Below are 23,943 nucleotides of genomic sequence, written 5' to 3'. Positions count from 1 at the left end.
TCATTATAAACGGAAACACCAGTAAGACTCAATACATAACTACTACAAGCAAAATCCACGCTCCAAAAGCCAAATGGCGCTACCTCCCTTCTGAACCCTACAGTGTGCCCAAACAGCAGTTTACTTCCACATATATGGCATCGCCATACCCGGGAGAACCCTTTTAACAATTTTTGGGGTGTGTGTCTCCAGTGGCACAAGCTGGGCGCCACATATTGGCATATCTATAGAAAAAAATCCCATTATCAGTCTGCAACATCGAGTGCACACCAATTTCTGCCAATCACCTGTGGTGTTAATAAGCTCACTACACCCCTAAGTGAATACCTTGAGGGGTGTAGTTTCCAAAATGGGGTCACTTCTGGGGGGGATCCACTGTTTTGGTCCCACAGGGACTTTGCAAATGCGACATAGCGCCCAGAAACCAATCCAGCAAAATCTGTACTCCAAAAGCCAAATGGCGCTCCTTCCCTTCTGAGCCCTACTCTGTGCCCAAACAGCCGTTTATGACCACATATGTGGTATTGCCATACACAGGAGAAGTTGCTTTACAAATGTTGTGGTGCTTTTTTTCATTTATTTGTTGAGAAAATGAAACATTTTCAGCTAAAACTACGTCTTATTGAAGAAAAAGGATTTTTTTTTATTTTCACTGCCCAATTCTAATAAAATCTATGAAACCCCTGTGGGTTCAAAATGCTCACTACACCCCTAGATGGATTCTTCAAGGGGTGTAGTTTCCTAAATGGAGTCACTTTTTTGGTGTTTTCACTGTTTTCGTCCCTTAGGGGCTTTGCAAATGCGACGTGGTCTCCGCAAACCATTCCTGCTAAATTTGAGCTGCAAAAGCCAAATGGCGCTCTTTCCCTTCTAAGCCCTGCCGTGTGTCCAAACAGCCGTTTATTACCACATGTGGGGTATTGTTTTACTCTGGAGAAATTGCTTTACAAATGTAGTGGTGCATTTTCTCCTTTTAGTCCTTGTGGAAATTAGAAAAAATTAGCTAAACCTACATTTTCTTTGAAAGAATGTAGATTTTCATTTTCACGGCCTAGTTCCAATAATTTCTCCAAAAAACCGGCGGGGTCAAAATGCTCACTATACCCCTAGATAATTTCCTCAAGGGGTATAGTTTCCGAAATGGGGTCACTTTTGGGGGATTTCCACTGTTTTGGCGCCGCAAGAGCCTTTCAGACCCGACATGGTGCCTAAAATATTTTCTAACAAAAAAGGAGGCCCCAAAATCCTCTAGGTGTTCCTTTGTTTCTGAGGCCGGTGCTTCAGTCAATAAGTGCACTAGGGCCACATGTGGGATATTTCTAAAAACTGCAGAATCTGGGCAATAGATATTGAGTTGCGTTTCTCTGGTAAAACTTTCTGCATTACAAAAAAAAGAGATGAAAAATGAATTTTTGCCTTAATTCCTGTGAAACATCTAAAGGGTTAAGAAACTTTCTAAATGCTGTTTTGAATACTTTGAGGGGTGAAGTTTTTAAAATGGGGTGACTTATTGAGGGTTTCTAATATATAAGGCCCTAAATTCCACTTCACAACTGAACTGGTCCCTGTAAAAATAGCCTTTTGAAAGTTTCTTGAAAATGTGAGAAATTGCTGCTAAAGTTCTAAGCCTTGTAACGTCCTAGAAAAATAAAAGGATGTTCAAAAAACAATGCCAATCTAAAGTAGACATATGGGTGATGTTAATTAGCAACAATTTTGTGTGGTATTACCATCTGTCTTACAAGCAGATACATATAATTTTAGAAAAATGCAAATTTTTGCAATTTTTCGCTAAATTTTTGTGTTTTTCACAATTAAATACTTAATGTATCGAGCAAATTTTGCCAGTAACATAAAGTCCAATGTGTCACGAGAAAACAATCTCAGAATCGCTTGGATAGGTAAAAGCATTCCGAAGTTATTACCACATAAAGTGAAACATGTCAGATTTGAAAAAATTGGCTGTGTCCTGAAGGCCAAAACAGGCTGTGTCCTGAAGGGGTTAAGATATAGTAACAATGGATTTTACCTGACGATATTACTTCTCAGGGACCCAGGTCTTGTGATTCTTACAAATGATACTCCCTCTTTGTGAATTATAGGAATCTCTTGTAATTTATTGGTGCAAGTGAAGCTGATGGAAATACCTTTTAACCCCTTAATGACCGCCGATAAGCCTCTTCACGGCGGTCATTAGTGGGCTTTATTCTACAGCGCCGCCATTCCATGGCGCTGCATTAGAATAAAGTAAACAGAGCAGGGAGCCGTCAAATCTCCCTGCTCTCAGCTGCCAGAGGTAGCTGAGGGCTGGGGGCGTCCCTGCTAGACCGGGTGAGATCGATATTAGTATCGATCTCACCCGTTTAACCCTTCAGATGCGGTGCTGAATAGCGTGCACCGCATCTGAGTGGTTTTGGAGAGGGGGAGGGAGCTCCCTCTCTCTCCCACTGATAAGATCGCCGAGTGTCTGTGTCTCCGATGGCAGCCGGGGGCCTAATAAAGGCCCCCAGGTCTGCCCGTAGTAAATGCCTGCTAAGTCATGCCGGTATTATAATAGCGATCGGAGGATCGCATAGTGAAGTCCCCTAGTGGGACTAGTATAAAAGTAAAATAAGTTGAATACAGGTAATAAAAAAATGAAAAACCCACTTTTTCCCCTTACAAAATGCTTTACTATTAAAAAAAACACAATGAAGCAAAAAAGTTACACATTTGTTATCGCCGCGTCCGTAACGACCCCCAACTATAAAGCTGTTACATTATTTAACCCGCACGGTGAACGCCGTAAAAAAATAAAATAAAAAACAATGGAAAAATTGCTGTTTTCTGTTAATCCTGACTTTAAAAAAATGTGATAAAAAGTGATCAAAAAGTCGCATCTACTCCAAAATGGTACCAATAAAAACTACAAGTTGTCCCGCAACAAAAAAGCCCTCATACAACTGCGTCGGCGGAACAATAAAACCGTTATGGCTCTTCAGATATGGAGACGCAAGAACAAATAAGTTTGAAAAAGAAGTGTTTTTACTGTGTAAGTAGTAAAACATACAAAATCTATACAAATTTGGTATCTTTGCAATTGTAACAACCCGTTGAATAAAGTTGTGGTGTTGTTTATACCACACGGTAAACAACGTAGATTTAGGGCGCAAAAAAGAGTGGTGAAATTTCAGGTTTTCTTCTATCCACCCCCCAAAAAAGTTAATAAAAGTTAATGAATAAATTATATCTACCCCAAAATGGTGCTATTAAAAAGTACAACTTGTCCCGCAAAAAACAAGATCTTGTACAGCTGTGTCGACGCAAAAATAAAAAAGTTATAGCTCTGCGAATGTGACAATGGAAAAATGTAAAAAATGGCCTGGTCATTAGGGCCCAGAATGCAAGCAGTGGGAAGGGGTTAAATATTCAATGTGATGATTACATTGGGTAACTCTTAGATCAAGTGCTGTGTTTGCCAGTGAGAATCTTTTATTACAACCAATCATTAACCTGTTTTGTTTTCAGGCGTCTGTCCACCACTGTCTGCTGAAGAAACATTCACAAATCACATAATAAGGCTTCGATCAATGGTGCACAAGCGTAGTGCATTATATGACGCAGAAGAGAAGACCCTGAGGGTCATACTGGAGGGAGAGCAAGAGGAGGAGCGGCAGAGAGAAAAGGATAAGAGACTGAAAAAGGAAAAGGAGAAAACCTTGCAGAAGCAGCGAGAACTAGACTCCATATTGTTTGGCGACACAGGTTTGTGACAGTTTGGTCTTAAGATGTATTCTTTGAATGAGCCCATCCACCTCATAGATCAGGGGTCTCAAGCACGCCGCCCTTGAGGCTGTCATTTCCGGCCCACGGAACCGCTAGTATATGCTCTGCCCTGGGACTCTGTGGAATTCCCTGACATCTGCGACATATGGACAGCGATTGTCTAGGGCTTCCCCAGAGCTGGACAGTGATGTCAGGAGCACAGCTGGAGTCCCAGTAGGAGCGCTACTAGCACGCTGCCTGGGACTCCTGCTCTGGGGTTGCCCATGACATCTCTGTCCATATGTGAACAGTGATGTCAGGATCAGAGCTGGAATCCCAGGCGGAGTGCTAGAAGCGGCTCTACTGCAGAACTTCAGCTCTGGGCAAGCCCCTGACATAACTGTCCATATATGGACACTGATGTCTGTGGATTCCCCAGAGTTCCAGAGCAGAGCCTATACTAGTGCTCTGCTCTGGGACACAGGCTCTGGGGTTGCCCCAGGCATCACATACCGGTCCAGGAGGATCTCCTGACGTCACTGTGTATGGACAGTGACGTCCGGGGCTCCTCCAGTAGAGAAATCCCTGGCCAAAGCGTCAGCAACGCTCTGGCTGGGGAATCCACTCCTAGAGGGAGCCCCAATGGAGCTATCTACTGATGGGGGGTGGTGTGGCGGCATCTGCAGAGGGCACTGTGGCGGCATCTTTTTCCTGATCATCACATGACCTCCGACGTCACGTTTTCAGCCTCCTCCACTGTCGTGGCGTATACCTATCAGGTGGTCTCGGACCAGAGAGACCTCGGATGGTATACGACACGTCACTGATGACGTGTCGTTTCTGTGGGTGCTTGTTCTTTAGTGCCCGTCCAGCCTATGTAGTTGTTCATTGTGAGCGCGCCTGTGCGTGTTCACAGTGATTTTGGACGGCACCTGCGTATGACTATCCCGGTCTAGGTATAATTTCTGCACCGGCACATTTATTTGTTTTAAAACTACATACACTGCCAAAGCCTACACATAGCGGAGGGGACGTAAGTGGAGAGAGACAGGAGATAGAAGAGGGTTGATGAGGGTTAGGGTAGACAGGAAGAGGTTTATAAACTTGAAAAGGGAAAGAAATGTAAAATGTGTGTAAACATAATGGGGGGATAACATTTGCTTTTCATCCTGGAAGAATGTCAGCAAGGAAACACAAGTACAGAGACGGATGTCAGCGGGGGCGAGCAAGGACAGCACACAGGGCCGCACCTGCCATTAGGCGAGGTGAGGCAGCGGCCTCAGGCGGCGCCACCGAGCTAAAAACGGGGGGCGGCATATTGTGGCAGGGCCAGGGGGGATGCGTGGGGAAGGCAGGGGAGAGTACTTTACCTAGCAGACGTGCAGCACGATAGGCGCACGTATGCTAGTACACTCCCCCTCTGTGACGCTGCACGCGCCGCGAGAGAGGAGCATAGGGAACCTGGAGGACTGCGGGAGGAGCGGCCGAACGCTCTCTCCTGAAGAAAAGAAAAGCAGCTTGTAAGTAATGAGTTGAGGACAGGAGGCTGAGTCGTTGATAAAGACTAGAGCGGCAGAGTGCCAATTACTGCGCTCAGCCTCCTGCCCTCACTAATTTAAAAGTGATGGGCTGCTACCATACTGACAAGAGGGGGGCATCTGACTGACTGCATTGGGCAGCCTTAGAGGTGTGCGACATGGTGCTGCATCCTCCCACCATGTAGGGGGCGCAACTGTGCAGGCCGTGCTTTGGACTCTATATTCTCTGCTCCTCGTTACACACACTGAGGAAGCAGAGGAAGCAAGTGCAGAGCCGAGGAGGAAGCTCCGCCCGCAGCCTGACCTGCAAGAAACCTGTGCAGCTGGAGAGATGGTAAGTTCCTGTGAGTGTGTGTGTATATATGTATACATGCCTTGTGTCTGACTGTCTGTCTATGTGTGTGTATATATGTGTCTCTATATGTATACATGCTGTGTGTGTGTGTGTATATATATATATATATATATATGTGTCTGTATATGCATACATGCCTTGTGTCTGTCTGTATGTGTGTGTGTATATATGTGTCTGTATATGTATACATGCCTTGGGTCCGTCTATGTGTGTATATATGTGTTGGTATGTGTATACATGCCTTGCGTGTGTGTGTGTGTGTGTGTGTATATGTATACATGCATTCTGTCTGTCTGTATATGTGTCTGTATATGTATACATGCCTTGGGTCCGTCTATGTGTGTATATATGTGTTGGTATGTGTATACATGCCTTGTGTCTGTGTGTGTGTGTGTGTGTGTGTGTGAATATGTGTCTGTATATGTATACATGCATTCTGTCTGTCTGTATATGTGTGTGTGTGTGTATATATGTGTCTGTATATGTATACATGCATTCTGTCTGCCTGTGTGTGTGTGTGTGTGTGTGTGTGTGTGTGTGTGTGTGTGTGTGTGTGTGTATGTATATATATATATATATATATGTGTGTGTGTGTATATTTGCCAGTATTTGTAGAGGGCAGCAATAGAGTCCCCCGCACAGTGCGCCATCCAACCTAAGGCCGGCCGGTAATATAATTTAAAAAAAAACAAAGACATAAGAAAACATTTTTTATTGAAATAAAAACTCCCCCGCACAACCCTCTTTCACCATTTTATTAAAAAAAAAAAACGTACATTATCGAATTAGTCCAACTAATCTATGACTAAGGCTGGGTTCACACGACCTATTTTCAGGCGTAAACGAGGCGTATTATGCCTCGATTTACGCCTGAAAATACGGCTCCAATACGTCGGCAAACATCTGCCCATTCATTTGAATGGGTTTGCCGACGTACTGTGCCAACGACCTGTAATTTACGCGTCGTCGTTTGACAGCTGTCAAACGACGACGCGTAAAATGACTGCCTCGTCAAAGAAGTGCAGGACACTTCTTTGGACGTTTTTGGAGGCGTTTTCTCATAGACTCCAATGAAAACATCTCCAAAAACGGACGTAAAAAACGCCGTGAAAACGCAGCAAAAAACGCGAGTTGCTCAAAAAACGTCTGAAAATCAAGGGCGGTTTTCCCTTGATAACAGCTCCGTATTTTCAGACGTTTTTGGTCACTACGTGTGCACATACCCTTAGTCTAAATGGTCCAGCCGAACATAGCAAAAAAATAAAAGTTAGCAGTATTACAAATATAAAACCTATATTTTTTTCTCCCCTGCGCCACAATAGAAACTAGAGGTCAAGGAAAAATAATTTCCCTTCATGTAACTCCGCTTCCTGTCAACTGAAAAGTAACCGCCAGAGGGAAAAAATGTTTCCCCTTTGTGGAGTACAAGAAAGTCTAATTCCCAGGTGGGGCTTTCTTGTACTCATCGGGGAAACAGTTTTCCTTCTGACAGATGATTTTTCCGTTAACAGGTGACAGAGTTCAATAGGGGGGGGGGGGGGGGAAATATGGTCTGTTCACAGTTTGTGTTTTTTCCACCCCTGCCGTAGATTTCAATCCTATATCCGCCCCTGTGTGCAGAATATCACAAGTTCACAACAGAGCTTGCAGCGGAGAAGCGCACGCCCCTGCGGACCACGATACAGAGAGCGCGTCTAACGAGTGAGTATGGCAACTCTGCACCTCTCCTCGGCCTCCACATGTTATTGGATGAGAGGAGGAGAAGGGCGGACTGTGGCTGATAAACTACTGGTATATATTTATATGTGCGGTATATTCACTGCTGCTATATATGGATCTGTGCGGTGTATATTCACTGCTGGTACATATTTATTTATAGGTTGTGCGCAGTTTATTTTTTGCTTTGCTACTGTTCCATATGCCTTTTTTTCTAAATATACATTTTTGCCCCTTGCAGTTAAAGGGGTTGTTCCAAGATTAAATGTTATCCCCTGTCTACAGGACAGGACATAACATGCTGATCGGTGGGGGTCCAACTACTGGGACCCCCACTGATAACTGGAACGGTGGTCCCTTGTACCCCTGAGTAACTGGAGCGGCAGGGTGTATGCTTGACCTGCAGCGTCATTAACTCAGGGGTACGAGGGACCCCCACTGATCAGCATGTTATCTCCTATCCTGTAGAGAGGGGATAACATTTAATCTTGGGACAACCCCTTTAAGACCTGAACATGCAGTGAATAGTTTTCAGATTATATTACTGGCTCGATGATTACATTCATTCCTAGTCTGGTCTGTGCAGTTTCGGTTTACAAATATTACGGATTGGTAGTACAGATCCAACAGACGTGGACAGAAAGCAAGTGCAGCATGTGTTACTATACTGACTGTAAAGAGCAGCGTGCGTTACTATACTGACTGTAAAGAGCAGCGTGTGTTACTATACTGACTGTAAAGAGCAGCATGTGTTACTATACTGACTGTAAAGAGCAGCATGCGTTACTATACTGACTGTAAAGAGCAGCGTGTGTTACTATACTGACTGTAAAGAGCAGCATGTGTTACTATACTGACTGTAAAGAGCAGCGTGCGTTACTATACTGACTGTAAAGAGCAGCGTGTGTTACCATACTGACTGTAAAGAGCAGCGTGTGTTACTATACTGACTGTAAAGAGCAGCATGTGTTACTATACTGACTGTAAAGAGCAGCATGTGTTACTATACTGACTGTAAAGTGCCGCATGTGTTACTATACTGACTGTAAAGTGCAGCGTGCGTTACTATACTGACTGTAAAGTGCAGCGTGCGTTACTATACTGACTGTAAAGTGCCGCATGTGTTACTATACTGACTGTAAAGAGCAGCATGTGTTACTATACTGACTGTAAAGTGCAGCATGTGTTACTATACTGACTGTAAAGTGCCGAGTGCGTTACTATACTGACTGTAAAGTGCAGCGTGCGTTACTATACTGACTGTAAAGAGCAGCATGTGTTACTATGCTGACTGTAAAGTGCCGCATGTGTTACTATACTGACTGTAAAGTGCAGCATGTGTTACTATACTGACTGTAAAGAGCAGCATGTGTTACTATACTGACTGTAAAGAGCAGCATGCGTTACTATACTGACTGTAAAGAGCAGCGTGCGTTACTATACTGACTGTAAAGTGCAGCGTGCGTTACTATACTGACTGTAAAGTGCAGCGTGCGTTACTATACTGACTGTAAAGTGCAGCATGTGTTACTATACTGACTGTAAAGTGCCGCATGTGTTACTATACTGACTGTAAAGTGCAGCGTGCGTTACTATACTGACTGTAAAGAGCCGCATGTGTTACTATACTGACTGTAAAGAGCAGCATGTTACCATACTGACTGTAAAGAGCAGCGTGTGTTACCATACTGACTGTAAAGAGCAGCATGTGTTACTATACTGACTGTAAAGAGCAGCGTGCGTTACTATACTGACTGTAAAGTGCAGCGTGCGTTACTATACTGACTGTAAAGAGCAGCGTGCGTTACTATACTGACTGTAAAGTGCCGCATGTGTTACTATACTGACTGTAAAGAGCAGCATGTGTTACTATCACTGGCGTAGCTATAGGGGTCGCTACGGTCGCAATTGCGACCGGGCCCCGAAGCCAGGGGGGCCCACGGCCCCCCGCACCACATCAATAAAAAGTTACTATAGTAACTCGGGCCGCGGGCCCCTGTTACTATAGTAACATACTTTACTTACCTTCCTGGTTCCGGATCGCAGCGGAGGTCCTGACGTCAAGCGCTGTGCGCAGCGCACCGCATCGAGACTACAGAACTCCCGCCGCGGCCGAAGAGGAAGGTAAGGTTAGCCCTGACTGGCGGGGTCCGACTCCCGGGACCCGCCAATCAGCTGTTTTGAAGGGGCCGCAGCACTCGTACGAGAGCTGCTCCCCTTCATTCCTGTCACTTCATTCCGGTCACACTGTGAATCGATGTCGGCGATTCACAGTGTGGGCGAGTAGTGAAATGAAGGGGAAGCAGCTCTCGTACGAGTGCTGCGGCCCCTTCAAAACAGCTGATTTGCGGGTCCCGGGCGACACATCAGCTATTGATGGCCTATCCTGTGGATAGGCCATCAATATTTAGGGACTGCACAACCCCGAAGCCTACGATGTAGCAGGCTTAGGGGGCCCATGAGACAGGATCACAGATTGTGTGATCCTGTCTGCTGGGCCCTGTATCTAAGCCAATCACATGGTAGGCTTAGATACATGGCCCATGCGTGATCCTGTCTGCTGGGCCCTGTATCTAAGCCAATCACATGGTAGGCTTAGATACATGGCCCATGCGTGATCCTGTCTGCTGGGCCCTGTATCTAAGCCTACCACACTGTAGGTTTAGATACAGGGCCCCAGCACACAGTAATCTTATACTGTATAAGATTACTGTCTGCTGGACCCTGTATCTAAGCCTACCTTGTGGTAGGCTTAGATACAGGGTCCCACAGACAGTATCACACATGGGCCCTGTATCTAAGCCTTAGGGTATGTGCACAGACACTAATTACGTCTGTAATTGACGGACGTATTTCGGCCGCAAGTACCGGACCGAACACAGTGCAGGGAGCCGGGCTCCTAGCATTATAGTGATGTACGATGCTAGGAGTCCCTGCCTCGCTGCAGGACAACTGTCCCATACTGTAAACATGTTTTCAGTGCGGGACAGTTGTCCGGCAGCGAGGCAGGGACTCCTAGCGTCGAACATAACTATAATGCTAGGAGCCCGGCTCCCTGCACTGTTTGGTCCGGTACTTGCGGCCGAAATACGTCCGTCAATTACAGACGTAATTAGTGTGTGTGCACATACCCTAACACATGTGTTACTAATCATTTTTTGTGTGTTTTCTTACAGGTTCGGTCGTTGGACTACGGCGGATTCCAGGACTACTTCGATGACAGCTTTTTTTTTTATTAATAAAATGGTTAATGAGGGTTGTGTGGGTTTTTTTTTTATTTCAATAAAATATTTTTTCTATGTCTTTGTGGTTTTTTTTAAACTATATTACTACCGCCTTAGTAATGGCCGCCGGCTATTGACAGCATCCATTGCTAAGGCGGGGCTTAGTGTTAGCGGATGCAGAGGCTAACACTAACCCCCTTTATTACCCCGGTACCCACCGCCACCAGGGGTGCTGGGAAGAGCCGGGTACGATCCAGTACCTGACCATCTGTAGTGATGGTCGGCCACTGGGGTGGCCGCAGGCTGGTATTATCAGGAGGGGAAAGGCCAAAAACAGTGGCCCTTCCCATCCTGGTAATGCTGCCTGCTGCTGCTTTATTGTATCTGGCTGGTTATGAAAATGGGGGGGACCCCACGTCATTTAAAAAAAAATATATAATAATTGGAAAGAACGATGTCGGGTCCCCCCCAATTTTCATAACCAGCCAGATACAACACAGCAGCAGCTGGCAGCATTACAAGGGTGGGAAGGGCCACTGTTTTTGGCCTTCCCCAGCCTAATACTACCAGCCTGCGTCCACCCCGGTGCCTGCCCGTCACTACAGATGGTCGGGTACTGGTTTGTACCCGGCTCTTCCCAGTACCCCTGGTGGCGGTGGGTACCGGGGTAATAATGGGGGTTAGTGTAGCCTCTGCACTGGCTAACATTAAGCCTCGCCTTAGTAATGGAGGTTGTCAATCAGCCAGCGGCCATTACTAAGGCGGTGATAATAAAGTTTAAAAAGATACAAGCACATAGAAAAAATATTTTATTGAAACAAAAAAACACAACCCACATTAACCATTTTATTGAGAATAAAAAAAACGCTGTCATTGAAGTCCTCGTATCCGAAGTCCAACAACCGAACCTGTAAAAAAAACACAAACACACAAAAATAATCAGTAACACATAAAGAAGCAAAATTATTATTCTTACCTATCCTGGGTCCAGCGCTGGAGCCGCAATGTCAGCGAGCTGGGCCCTGTATCTAATCCTATCATGTGTGATACAGTCTGCTGAGCTGTGTATCTAATCCAATCATGTATGATACTATCTGCTGGGCCCTATATCTAATCCGATCATGTGTGATACTGTCTGCTGAGCCACTGTATCTAATCCTATCATGTGTGATACTGTCTGCTGAGCCACTGTATCTAATCCTATCATGTGTGGTACTGTCTGCTGAGCCACTGTATCTAATCGTATCATGTGTGGTACTGTCTGCTGAGCCACTGTATCTAATCCTATCATGTGTGATACTGTCTGCTGGGCCACTGTATCTAATCCTATCATGTGTGATACTGTCTGCTGAGCCACTGTATCTAATCCTATCATGTGTGATACTGTCTGCTCAGCCACTGTATCTAATCCTATCGATAGTTTATAGGGTCGTAGTGCTATAGATATGCTATGCTGTCTCATATACACACTTTTTTGGGGGGCGGACACATATGTATTGGGGCTATTTCCCGGACATTTTAAGCCCTGAGGGTATGTTCACACGGCAGCGTCTGTTACGGCTGAAATTACTGTGCTGTTTTCAGGAGAAAACAGCACCGTAATTTCAGCCGTAATGGCATGTGCAGGCGTCTTTTGCTGCGTCCATTATGGAAGTAATTGAAGCTGGTTTTCCATGGAGTCCATGGAAAACGGTTCCATTTACGTCTGAAGAAGTGACAGGCACTTTTTTACGCGCCGCCTTTTGACAGCGGCGCGTAAAAAAAAAATGACCGTCGGCACAGAACATCGTAAGACCCATTCAAATGAATGGGCAGATGTTTTCCAACGCTTTTGAGCCGCATTTTCGGACGTAATTCAATGCTAACACGCCCGAATTACGTCCGTAAATAGTGTGTGTGAACCCAGCCTTAGTGACGCCCCGGCTGCTAGTGCTGCATTGTTGGGTCACTTAGGAGACCCAGCGATGCAGCTGAAAGCTGCGGACCGTCGGCCATGAAAAGTTTGCGGGGGGGGGGGGCCCAGTAAGAATTTTTGCATCGGGGCCCATGAGCCTCTAGCTACGCCCCTGGTTACTATACTGCCTGTAAAGAGCAGCATGTGTTACTATACTGACTGTAAAGAGCAGCATGTGTTACTATACTGACTGTAAAGAGCAGCATGTGTTACTATACTGACTGTAAAGTGCCGCATGTGTTACTATGCTGACTGTAAAGTGCCGCATGTGTTACTATACTGACTGTAAAGAGCAGCATGTGTTACTATGCTGACTGTAAAGTGCCGCATGTGTTACTATACTGACTGTAAAGTGCAGCATGTGTTACTATACTGACTGTAAAGTGCCGCATGTGTTACTATACTGACTGTAAAGAGCAGCATGTGTTACTATACTGACTGTAAAGAGCAGCATGTGTTACTATGCTGACTGTAAAGTGCCGCATGTGTTACTATACTGACTGTAAAGAGCAGCATGCGTTACTATACTGACTGTAAAGAGCAGCATGTGTTCCTATGCTGACTGTAAAGTGCCGCATGTGTTACTATACTGACTGTAAAGAGCAGCATGCGTTACTATACTGACTGTAAAGTGCCGCATGTGTTACTATACTGACTGTAAAGAGTAGCGTGTGTTACTATACTGACTGTAAAGAGCAGCATGTGTTACTATACTGACTGTAAAGTGCCGCATGTGTTACTATACTGACTGTAAAGAGCAGCATGTGTTACTATACTGACTGTAAAGAGCAGCATGTGTTACTATACTGGCTGTAAAGTGCCGCATGTGTTACTATACTGACTGTAAATTGCCGCATGTGTTACTATACTGACTGTAAAGTGCAGCATGTGTTACTATACTGACTGTAAAGTGCAGCGTGCGTTACTATACTGACTGTAAAGTGCCGCATGTGTTACTATACTGACTGTAAAGTTCCGCATGTGTTACTATACTGACTGTAAAGTGCCGCATGTGTTACTATACTGACTGTAAAGTGCCGCGTGTGTTACTATACTGACTGTAAAGTGCCGCGTGTGTTACTATACTGACTGTAAAGAGCAGCGTGCGTTACTATACTGACTGTAAAGAGCAGCGTGCGTTACTATACTGACTGTAAAGAGCCATTAAAGGAGCCCTGACAAGTTTGAACACTGACATTGTTCTTTCATTTTTGTGTTTGTATTTTGGATACACGTTGCCCTGGTCAATTTACTAGTATTTATAGCTGGGGCAATATAGGGATATTTACTACACAATTGCCTGTAGCATTATGAGACCTTGCAGTTTATAACAATGATGTTCAATAAGGGCCTGTTCACATCACCGTTCGATTCCGTTCCGTAGTCGACTCCGCTATTGATTCCGTCGGAAAACCGGAAACCAGCCGGAATGGTGACGAACGGAAGCCATTAGCGATGTTTCCATCAACATTGAGATCAATGGTGACTGAAACGGAAGCTGTGCTGTCACTTTCACTTTCCGTTGCGGGGTTCACCCGACAGAACCTCGGAACGGAAGCGAACGGTGATGTGAACAGGCCCTAATGTATTTTTGTTGTTCACACCGCTTTAATTTTTTTGTTTCCTTTTACAAGTTGTTTCTTACTTACAATTTATTTTTTTTATTTTTTTTTGTGTGGAGGCGGGGGGGGGGGGGGCGCCAATTCCATTTTCGCCTCAGGCAGCAGAAAAGCTAGAATCGGCCCTGACAGCACACATTAACTCGTGGTAGGCTGTACATGCACGCTCATTACAGCCTGCAATGCATGCAGGGAAAATAAGTATTATCAGAAGGAAACCTCAACAAAGCGGACCTGGAGTGCATGTAAACAAACGGCGCTAAATTCAAAGAAGATATGTGATAAGTGGATTTTTTTTATATATATATACTGCTTTATTTATGTTGTCTGTATAAGGGGAAATGTATGAAACACTTTTTGAAAATATGATGGTATCTCGGACAACCCCTTTAACTTGTTGCATTGCAGCAAACCAGTATTTGACCTATAGCTGCATTTGTTTTACGCTGATATCTGATCTTTAACCGCTTTCCGTCATTTGACGTATCCATACACCAAAGTCGGGTATGGGAAGTATTGAACGGGCTCACGGAGTGAACTAGCTCCATACGATGCGAGTGTCTGCTGTTTGATACAGCCGACACTTCAGAGTAACGAGCGGCATCGCATTCGTTAAATTTTGCGGTCAATAGCATTTAAATCGTTAGAAAGATGGGGGCGACCCCCTCTAGCAGCTCATCGCGCCTCCCCGCAAAGCAAACGCCAGGGGGGCGATGGTTGCTATGGCTGCCTGGGTGCCTAATGAAGGCCCCCAGGTCCTCCATCTTTGTGCGCCTATTAAGGTACATTAGTATTGCAGTATAACGTGCAAGCGATCTAACGATCGCTGGTTGAAGTCCCCTAGGGGGACTAATAAAAAAAAGTAAAAATTAGTTTGTTTTTTTTTTTTGTGTAAAAAAAATAAAATAAAAACTAAAATAAAAGTTAAAAAAAAACCCTTTTCCCATTTTTCCCCCCAGAGCATAGTAAAAAAATAAATAAATAAACATAATTGGTATCGCCGTGTCCGTAAAAGTCTGAACTATTGCAATATATCATTATTTAACCCGCACAGTAAAAGAAAAAAAATTGTAAATGCCAGTCACCTAATCTCCCACAAAAAAATGAAATAAAAAGTGATCAAACCGTCGCATGTACGCCAAAATGGTGTTATTAAAAACGACAGCTTATCCCGCAAAAAAATAAGCCCTCATACCGCTTAATCGACGGAAAAAAAAAAGTTATGGCGAAACAAAATAAATTGTCTTTTTTACACTTAGGTTTTTACTTGTAAAATATAGAAAAAACTATATATATTTGGTATTTGCGTAATCGCATTGACCCACAGAATAAAGTTCACATATTGTTTTAATTGCACAGTGAATTCCGTAAAAACGGCGCGCAAAAAACCATGGAGGAATCGCTTTTTTTTTTATTTTCTACCCCACAAATATTTTTTTTACCGTTTCCTAGTACATTATATGGCAAAATAAATGGTGCTACGAAAAACTACAACTCGTCCCGCAAAAATCAAGCCCTCATAGGACTAGATCGACGGAAAAATAGACGTCATGGCCTTTGGAAGGTGGGGAGGAAAAAACGAAAAGTAAAATCGGGAAGGGGTTAAACAGAACTTTGTGCTGCTTACTTTACTGTCAGGATAACGTTCATTATATAGTGAAGTAAACTGGTGTTTGCAATGTAATCCGTGATCAAGTGCTGGGATTATAATATAGGAAGATCCATTTTCCTGGTAGCTGGGCCCTGAAGTACAGGGGTACATAGGAATATATAGGATGTCAACAAGTGCGCGGAATGTGGTTTACTTACCAGTGGGTCATGTCTTCTGTTACAGAATCACGGACTGTATATATTCAGTATGTCGCATAGTGAAGAGTACAGCTGAGACATTATTCATAAGGAAGTCTTTCAGGCGCCATAATGAATGATCACAGTAGTTTATTTAACCCCTTCCTGCATTTTCACGTACAGTTACGTGAAAGAGATTGAGCTGGCTTAGGAGCTGAGCCAGCGACATCACCGCCGGGTGACAGCTGTATGTTACAGCTGGCACCCTGAGGTATCGGCCAGGACCAGAGCTAGCCTCCGATCCGACCGATTAACCCCTCACATGCAGCATTTAATAGAGATTGCAGCATGTGAGGAGTTTATAGCCACCGGCACCCCAGCAACATGATCGCTGGGTTGCCGGTGGCTGCAAAGGAGATCGGAGGCCTAATACTTACCTCCCGGTCTGCCAGTAACGGAATCCTATGCCCCGTCGTCGGGGCCCAAAAGGCTTCCGGTACCATCGGCGAGATGGCGCCGGCTGAGAAGCTGAGCCGGCGTCATCAGCAGTGTGTCCGCTGTATGTTACAGCGGGCATCCCACTGTAAAGGCAGGAACGGGAGCTAGCTCCGATTCCTGCCATTAACCCCTTCAATGCAGCGATCCAATGCAATCGCTGCATCAAAGTGGTTTTTATGAAATCGGCAGCCTGCCATGCGATGGCAAGGCTGGCGACTGCTACTATGGCAACAGGAGGCCTAACAATGGCTTCCTATCTGCCATTTTGGAAGCCGATTATGCCCCGTCCGGAGGCGTAGCCTGATCGGCTTGCTGTCAGTGAACAACTGACAGTTCTCATACATTGCACTACATAGGTAGTGCAATGTATTAGAACATCAAACAAACAGTTGGAGCTTCAAGTGCCCTAGTGGGACTAAAGAAAAGTGTAAAAATAAAAGTTTTAAAAAATACAATAAAAGTTTCAAGTAATAAAATAAAACACAATCGCCCTTTTTCCCTGATCAAGTCCTTTATTATTAAAAAAAAATAATAAAGTCATACATATTTGGTATCGCTGCGACCGTAACTACCTGAACTATAAAAATATAATGTTTATTTATTCCGCACAGTGAACGATGTAAAAAAATAATAAAAAATACTGACCTAATTGATATTTTTTTGGTCCCTTTGTCTTACAGAAATTGAAATAAAAAGTGATCAAAAAGTCGCATGTATCCAAAAATGGTACCTATAAAAACTATAACTCGTCTCGCTAAAAACAAGCCCTCATACAGCTCCGTCGACGAAAAAATTAAAACCGTTCTATCTCTCACAACTCGGCGACAGAAAAAAATCCATTCTCTTTACATAAGTAATTTTATTGTGCAAAAAGTTGTAAAACATAAAAAAAGTGCTATAAATTAGGTATCACCGGAATCGGCCTGACCCGCAGAATAAAGGTAACATGTAACTTATAACGCGTGGTGAACGCTGTATAAAAAGAACTAAAAAAATATGCCAGAATTGCTGTTTTTTGGTCACCTTGCCTCCCAAAAAAAAGGATAACAAGTGATCAAAAAGTCGTATGTACCCCAAAATGGTACCAATAATAACTACAGCTCGTCCCGCAAAAAAACAGCCCTCATACCACTACATCTATGAAAAAATAAAATTAGTTAAGGCTCCAATAAGCCAGGAAATAAAAATATGCAGTTGTGCCGACCCGAGGGGAACATTTCTTCTGTTTCACGTGGCGAATTATCAAGGCCCCTAAAATTAGGGAACCAGGAAGGGGAGGGCCCAAACATATCTGCTGGAAGCGAGTGTGCCCGTATTATACCAGGACAACACTTCCCAGCAAAATTCCTCAAATTGCAAAGATGCCGAGTGTGGACCAAAAGGGGAATAAGTAAGGACTGTTTATTAGTGCGACACCGGCCTGTGCAGAAAGGATTGTATCACAGCGTAACACACATCTATGGATTATTTTGTGTTTTTCTACCCCATTATTATACCACCTGACTATGCCCCTTATATACTCCGCCCGGCTTACATGTACCCCCACATTATAAACGGAAACACCAGTAAGACTCCAACCAAAACTATTACCAAGCAAAATCCATGCTCCAAAAGCCAAATGGCGCTCCCTCCCTTCTGAACCCTACAGCGTGCCCAAACAGCAGTTTACTTCTACATAAATGGCATTGCCATACCCGGGAGAACCCTTTTAACAATTTTTGGGGTGTGTGTCTCCAGTGGCACAAGCTGGGCACGACATATTTGCCACTGAAATAGCATATCTAGGGAAAAATTTTAATTTTTACTTTGCACCTTCCGCAGCGCAATCATTCATGGAAAAGGCCAGTCGGGTGAAAATGCTCAGTACACCCCTTAATAAATGCCTTGAGGGGTGCAGTTTCCAAAATGGGGTCACTTCTCAGCACTTTTTTTTTATTATTTCACATCAGAGCCCTGCAATTTTGATCCAATACTTTGTAAATTGCCAAATTAGGCCTTAATTTTACATGGTACTCTTGACTCCCCTCCAGCCTTGGATAGGATGCATCGTGTATCCCTAGCGTGAATGGAAATTTTTTTTTTTGTAATGTATGTACAATTGCTGCCTGTAGGAATGTTTTGTTTGTTTGTTCTAGTATTGCTATGTTCCGTCTGTATGCACAATTTTTAAATATGTACATTTTTTTTAAATAATTTTCTACGATTTATTATATACTACAGATGTTACAAATACAACTTGATTAGTTTTTAGGGAGGTCTGTTCAATGGTTTATAAGAAACGTGTGTTACACGCCTTGTATGCCCCGGAAGAAACCGATTCGGCGAAACCCAGGGTCGGGCTGACTTGGCGTGCCACGTTTTTAATCTCATGCTGTTTTTTTTTTTTTTTTAAACTTTGCGAGTAGAAATAAATACCTTCTGCTTTTCCACAAGTTACTGACAGTGCTACTCTATTTGTCGTCTCTTCTATAGTAAGATTATTGGAAAACATCTGAAGAAGCCGGGGACGCTGTAGAACTACGAAGCCCAGCCATCACTGACAACTTCTGCACCAGTACCTTTGTGTTTTTTTTACCTTTCCTCAAGGTGGATTATAGAAAAAAAACGAGGACACCTTCAGTTCTATTGGACTCAGTTTATGGATTCTCTGGGTCGTCAGAGCGGCTAAGTATATATTTATCTGTGTATTTTTGCAGAGTTCTTTGGGATTCCTCGTAAACTAAGCCAGCTCCGACCCTTTTGAAAAAAGTGTGCGTAACACAAGTACACATATATCTGTATTTATTCATTTATTTCTGTATATTGAGAATGTCTGTGTCACGTTGGGTTCGTGGACCCACTGGGCCGTACCGCCTTGGTGGTTTGGCAGCTGGCCAACAGGTCGCAGGTTACAGTCTATAGTTCGTATAGGGTACCGGTGGCAGCACATACAGTAGCAAGGCAGGCTCAGCTGGGACTAGGCAGCAGGCAGACGTCAGGCGTGGAGTAGCAGGACTGGCGTGGTATACAGCACAGCACGATTTCAGCTCAGCACGGGATACAGGTTACAGGTACGGGAAACACTGGGAACTGGAAAACACTAGGAGACCATTTGCATAGACAAACTAAGGGTACGACGACAACGCTCAGGCGTGGGAGGAAGTGGCTGGGCCCTTCTTATAGTCCAGGGTACTTAAGGGCTAATTAACCATAAGTCCGGTGCACGCGCTGCACCTTTAAGAGCGGGCACAAGCGTGCGCGCCGACCCTACGGGACCCGGCTGAGGTGAGCGCTGGCGTATTCTGAGGAGGAGACTGGGGCCAGTGCTCGCAGATCCATGGCTGCGGGCGTGAGGAGGTGAGTGAGCCTGACGGCCCACAGCCATGGGCATGACATTCTGCATCAGCCCCTTCACTACATTAGACTAGAGCGAGAGTGGAACCATTAACCCCTTTACCTACCCTGCTTTTAATTTAGGACTATTGCTCTGAAAAAATATATAATTTCTCATATTTATCACAATACGGTTGCTAGTTTAAGTAAATTTGGAATTATTCCAGTACTAAGGAATATTTACAACTTATTTGGCTGATACATGGGGTATATGTGGTGCAGAAAATTGTGCAGATACACCATATGTACAAAAAAGGTGCAGGGTGCATTGTAAGTGGAGTTCTGGCACATATACGACTGTTCTAACCGATTTATTCAGGTGTGCTATTTTAAATATGGAGCAGACGCAGAGGTTAGCTCTAGAAATTAGGGGCAATATGTGTGTCATGTATGCCAAGCCCAGTGACACCCTCTCCCAGGAACAGATTCACATGATCTGCAAAATGAGCTAGGAATAGAGCACAAGCTTTTATAAATGTAGTGAAGAGGATTCTGAAGGCCTGTAGCCCAGCAACAGCGACAATACATATAAAACGACACATTTAATGTGAGCAGTTTGCAGCAATATAAACGTTATCCACAAGAGGGCGATATTGTATTGCCAAGCAAAAGTTACTACATGATATAGGGAGCTTGGAATGCATTTTTCAGAGGACACAATTTTGGTACAGTGCATGGAGCTATTTTGTATTTTACTGTTATTATAAGAAGTTGTCACGAGGGAGTTACAATCATTCTGTGTTTCAGATGGAGTATACTGAAAGTATCAGGAAGGCAAAAAAAAAAATCAGTACGGCATACTGTGCCATCATCTCCAGGTGTCAGCTGTATGTTGCCACCCGAGAAACTAAATCGCCAGGGTGCCGGTAGCTGCAGTGGCAACCAGAGGCCTAATACTGGCCTCCCGGTGTGCCTAGTATGAAAGCCTTCCGTAGCCGACGGCAAGATGGCTCAGAAGCCGAGCCCGTGTCATCAGTGGCGGGTGCCAGCAACATGTTACGGCTGACGCCCACCTGTAATGGCAGGGACTGGAGCTAACTCTGATTCATGCCATTATCCTGTTAGACGCAGCCATCGGAAGTGATCTTAGTGGTTTGTAGCATATTGGCAGCCCTGCAATGCAATATTTTATTTTATAGCGCTCCCTCCCTTCTGAGCTGTTTTCTTCCACATATATGGCATCGCTATACCCGGGAGAACTCGTAAGAGTTTTTGGTGTGTGTGTCTCCAGTGGCACAAGCTGGGCACAACCACTAAAATGGCATATCTAGGGAAAAATTGCAATTTTTCCTTTGCACCATCCGCAGCGCAAACACTTATGGATAAGAGCTGTGCAATGAAAATGCTCACTAAGCACCTTAGTAAATGCCTTGAGGAGTGTCGTTTCCAAAATGGGGTCACTTCTCAGGGGTTTCTTTTATTATTTTACATCAGAGCCTCTGCAATTGTGAACCGATACTTTGTAAATTGCCAAATTAGGCTTCAATTTTGCATGGTACTCTTTCACTCCTGAGCCTGGTCACATGTCCAGGCAAAAGATTAGGGCCCCATGTAGGGCGATTCTAAAACCGGGAAACACCGCATAATAATTAGAGAGCTGTCTTGTTATGGTGGCACAAGCTGGGCACCACATCTGTGCTCCAAAAGCCAAATGCCGCTTCTTCTCTTCTGAACCCTGCCGTGTACCCAAACAGCAGTTTATGACCACCTATGGGGTATTTCCGTACTCCAGAGAAGTTGCTTTACAAATGTTTGGGTTCTTCTTTTCCTTTATTTGTTGAGAAAATGAAAAATTCTGAGCTAAAGCTATGTCTTATTGAAGAAAAAGGATTGTTTTTATTTTCACTGCCCATTTCTAATAAATACCATGAAACACCTGTAGTGTCAAAATGATCACTACACCCGTAGATGAATTCTTCAAGGGGTGTAGTTTCCAAAATGGGGTAACTTTATGGGCGTTGCCATTCCTGCTAAATTTGATCTCCAAAAGCCAAATGGCGCTCTTTGCCTTCTCAGCCCTGCCGTGTGTCCAAACAGCCGTTTATTACCACATGTGGGGTACTATTTTACTCGGGAGAAATTGCTTTACAAATTTTGCAGGGCTTTTTCTTCTTTAGTCCTTGTGGAAATTCGAAAGAAATCGCTAAATCTACATTTTCTTTGAAAGAATGTAGATTTTCATGTTCACTGCCTACTTCCAATAATTTCTGCAAAAAACCTGCGCCGTCAAAATGCTCACTACACCCCTAGATAATTTCCTCAAGGGGTGCAGTTTCCAAAATGGGGCCACTTGTGCAGGGTTTCCACTGTTTTGTCCCCTTAGGGGATTTGCAAATACGACATGGCCTCCGAAAACCATTCCTGCTAAATTTGATCTCCAAAAGCCAAACGGCGCTCTTTCCCTTCTAAGCCCTGCCGTGTGTCCAAACAGCCATTTATGACCACATGTGGGGTATTGTTTTACTCGTGAGAAATTGCTATACAAATGTTGTGGTGCTTTTTCTCCTTTAGTCCTTCTGGAAATGAAAAAAAAAAAAAATTGCTAGACCTACATTGTCTTTGAACGAATGTAGATTTTAATTTTCATGGCCTACTTCCAAAAATTTCCGCAAAAAAACTGTCTTGTCAAAATGCATACTATACCCCTAAATAAATTCCTTGAGGGGTGTAGTCTCCCAAATGGGGTCACCTTTGGGGGGTTTCCACTGTTTGGTACCACAAGAGCTCTTCAAAGCTGACATGGTGCCTAAAATATATTCTAAAAGAAAAGCCTGTTCAAAATCCACTAGGTGCTCCTTTACTTATGAGGCCTGTATTTCAGTCCGTAAGCACACTAGAGCCACATGTGGGATATTTCCTAAAACTGCAGAACCTGGGCAATAAATATTGATTTGTGTTTCTCTGGTAAAACTTTGTGTTACAAAAAAATGGATTACAAATGAATTTCTGTAACAACAAAAAATAAAATGTGTAAATTTCACCTCTAGTTTGCTTTAATTCCTGTGAAATGTCTAAAGGGTTAAACTTTCTAAATTCTGTTTTGAATACTTTGAGGGTGGAGTTTTTAAAATGGGGTGACTTTTTGGAGGTTTCTAATATATAAGGCCCTAAAAGCCACTTCACAACTGAACTGGCCCCTGTAAAAATAGCTTTTTGAAATGTGAGAAATTGCTACTAAAGTTCTAAGCCTTGTAACAACCTCGAAAAATAAAAGGATGTTCAAAAAACGATGCCAATCTAATGTAGACATGTGGGGGATGTTAATTAGCGACTATTATATGTGTGGTATAACTGCCTGTCTTACAAGCAGATACATTTAAATTGAGAAAAATGCACATTTTTGCAATTTTTCGCTAAATTTGTGTTTTTCACATTTAAGTACTGAATGTATCGAGCAAATTTTGCCAGTAACATAAAGTCCAATGTGTCACGAGAAAACAATCTCCGAATCGCCTGGATAGGTGAAAGCATTCCGAAGTTATTACCACATAAAGTGAATCATGTCAGATTTGAAAAATGAGGCTATGTCAGAAAGGTCAAAAGTGGCCAAAGAGGGAAGGGGTTAAATACTGAATGTATCGACTATTTTACCATTAACTTAAAGTACAATTTTTTTACTACCAACTTGTACGTGTTTATGCGTATAGCCACATGTGTGCTGGCTAGCCTGATTATACGATGCCTGTAGTCAGTGGCGTAACTACCGCTGTAGTGGCTGCTACGGGCCCCGCGGCATGAGGGGGCTCGTGCTGTCCGTCGACACTGGGTCACCACTCCCATGCCTGGTGGCGTAGCTAGCAGCCGCTATGGCTACTACAGCGGTAGCGATACCACTAGGGCCCGTGCCACCCGGCCTCTAACATTTATGGCCTGGGCCCCCTCATGCCCGGTGGCATTGCTAGCCCTGGTGGTAGCAACAGCCAGATTCACTTGTATCTGCGTAGATACAAATAAATATTATAGGTTGCTGCTGCCTCTCGGAGGGGGCGGCGGCACTATTGAAACCAGCCGCCGCCACCCCCTTTTGCACTAATTGTACCTGTGTCTATAGCACGCACTTACAAAAACATGCATTAGCACTGAATGGACGGGCACAATCTGTGCCGACCATTCAGCGCCTTACAATGACGCTGAT

At 44.0% G+C, this 23,943-nt stretch overlaps 1 protein-coding gene across 5 annotated transcripts in view; it reads left to right on the top strand.

Moving 5' to 3' along the window:
• LOC142749809 (programmed cell death protein 7-like) overlaps positions 1-23,724 on the top strand; it is a 29,125-nt gene extending 5,401 nt beyond the window's left edge. For 2 of the 5 annotated variants that reach the window (XR_012882459.1, XM_075858281.1), the window contains exons 3-5: positions 3,508-3,744; positions 7,227-7,338; positions 18,909-23,724. Coding sequence is in view for 2 of the 5 variants with exons in the window: in XM_075858281.1 (XP_075714396.1) it covers positions 3,508-3,744; positions 7,227-7,338; positions 18,909-18,951 (392 nt within the window). In the remaining 3 variants the exon portion in view is untranslated. The remainder of the gene's footprint in view (positions 1-3,507; positions 3,745-7,226; positions 7,339-18,908) is intronic. The other 3 variants (XR_012882460.1, XM_075858280.1, XR_012882458.1) reach the window with 2 other exon arrangements.
• The last annotated feature ends 219 nt before the right edge of the window (positions 23,725-23,943 follow it).

This window comes from Rhinoderma darwinii, chromosome 3 (assembly GCF_050947455.1).
Source record: "Rhinoderma darwinii isolate aRhiDar2 chromosome 3, aRhiDar2.hap1, whole genome shotgun sequence".
Classification (NCBI taxonomy): domain Eukaryota; kingdom Metazoa; phylum Chordata; class Amphibia; order Anura; family Rhinodermatidae; genus Rhinoderma; species Rhinoderma darwinii.
The sequence above is the reverse complement of the archived record's forward strand: the minus strand, read 5'-3'. Positions and strand labels throughout refer to the sequence as shown.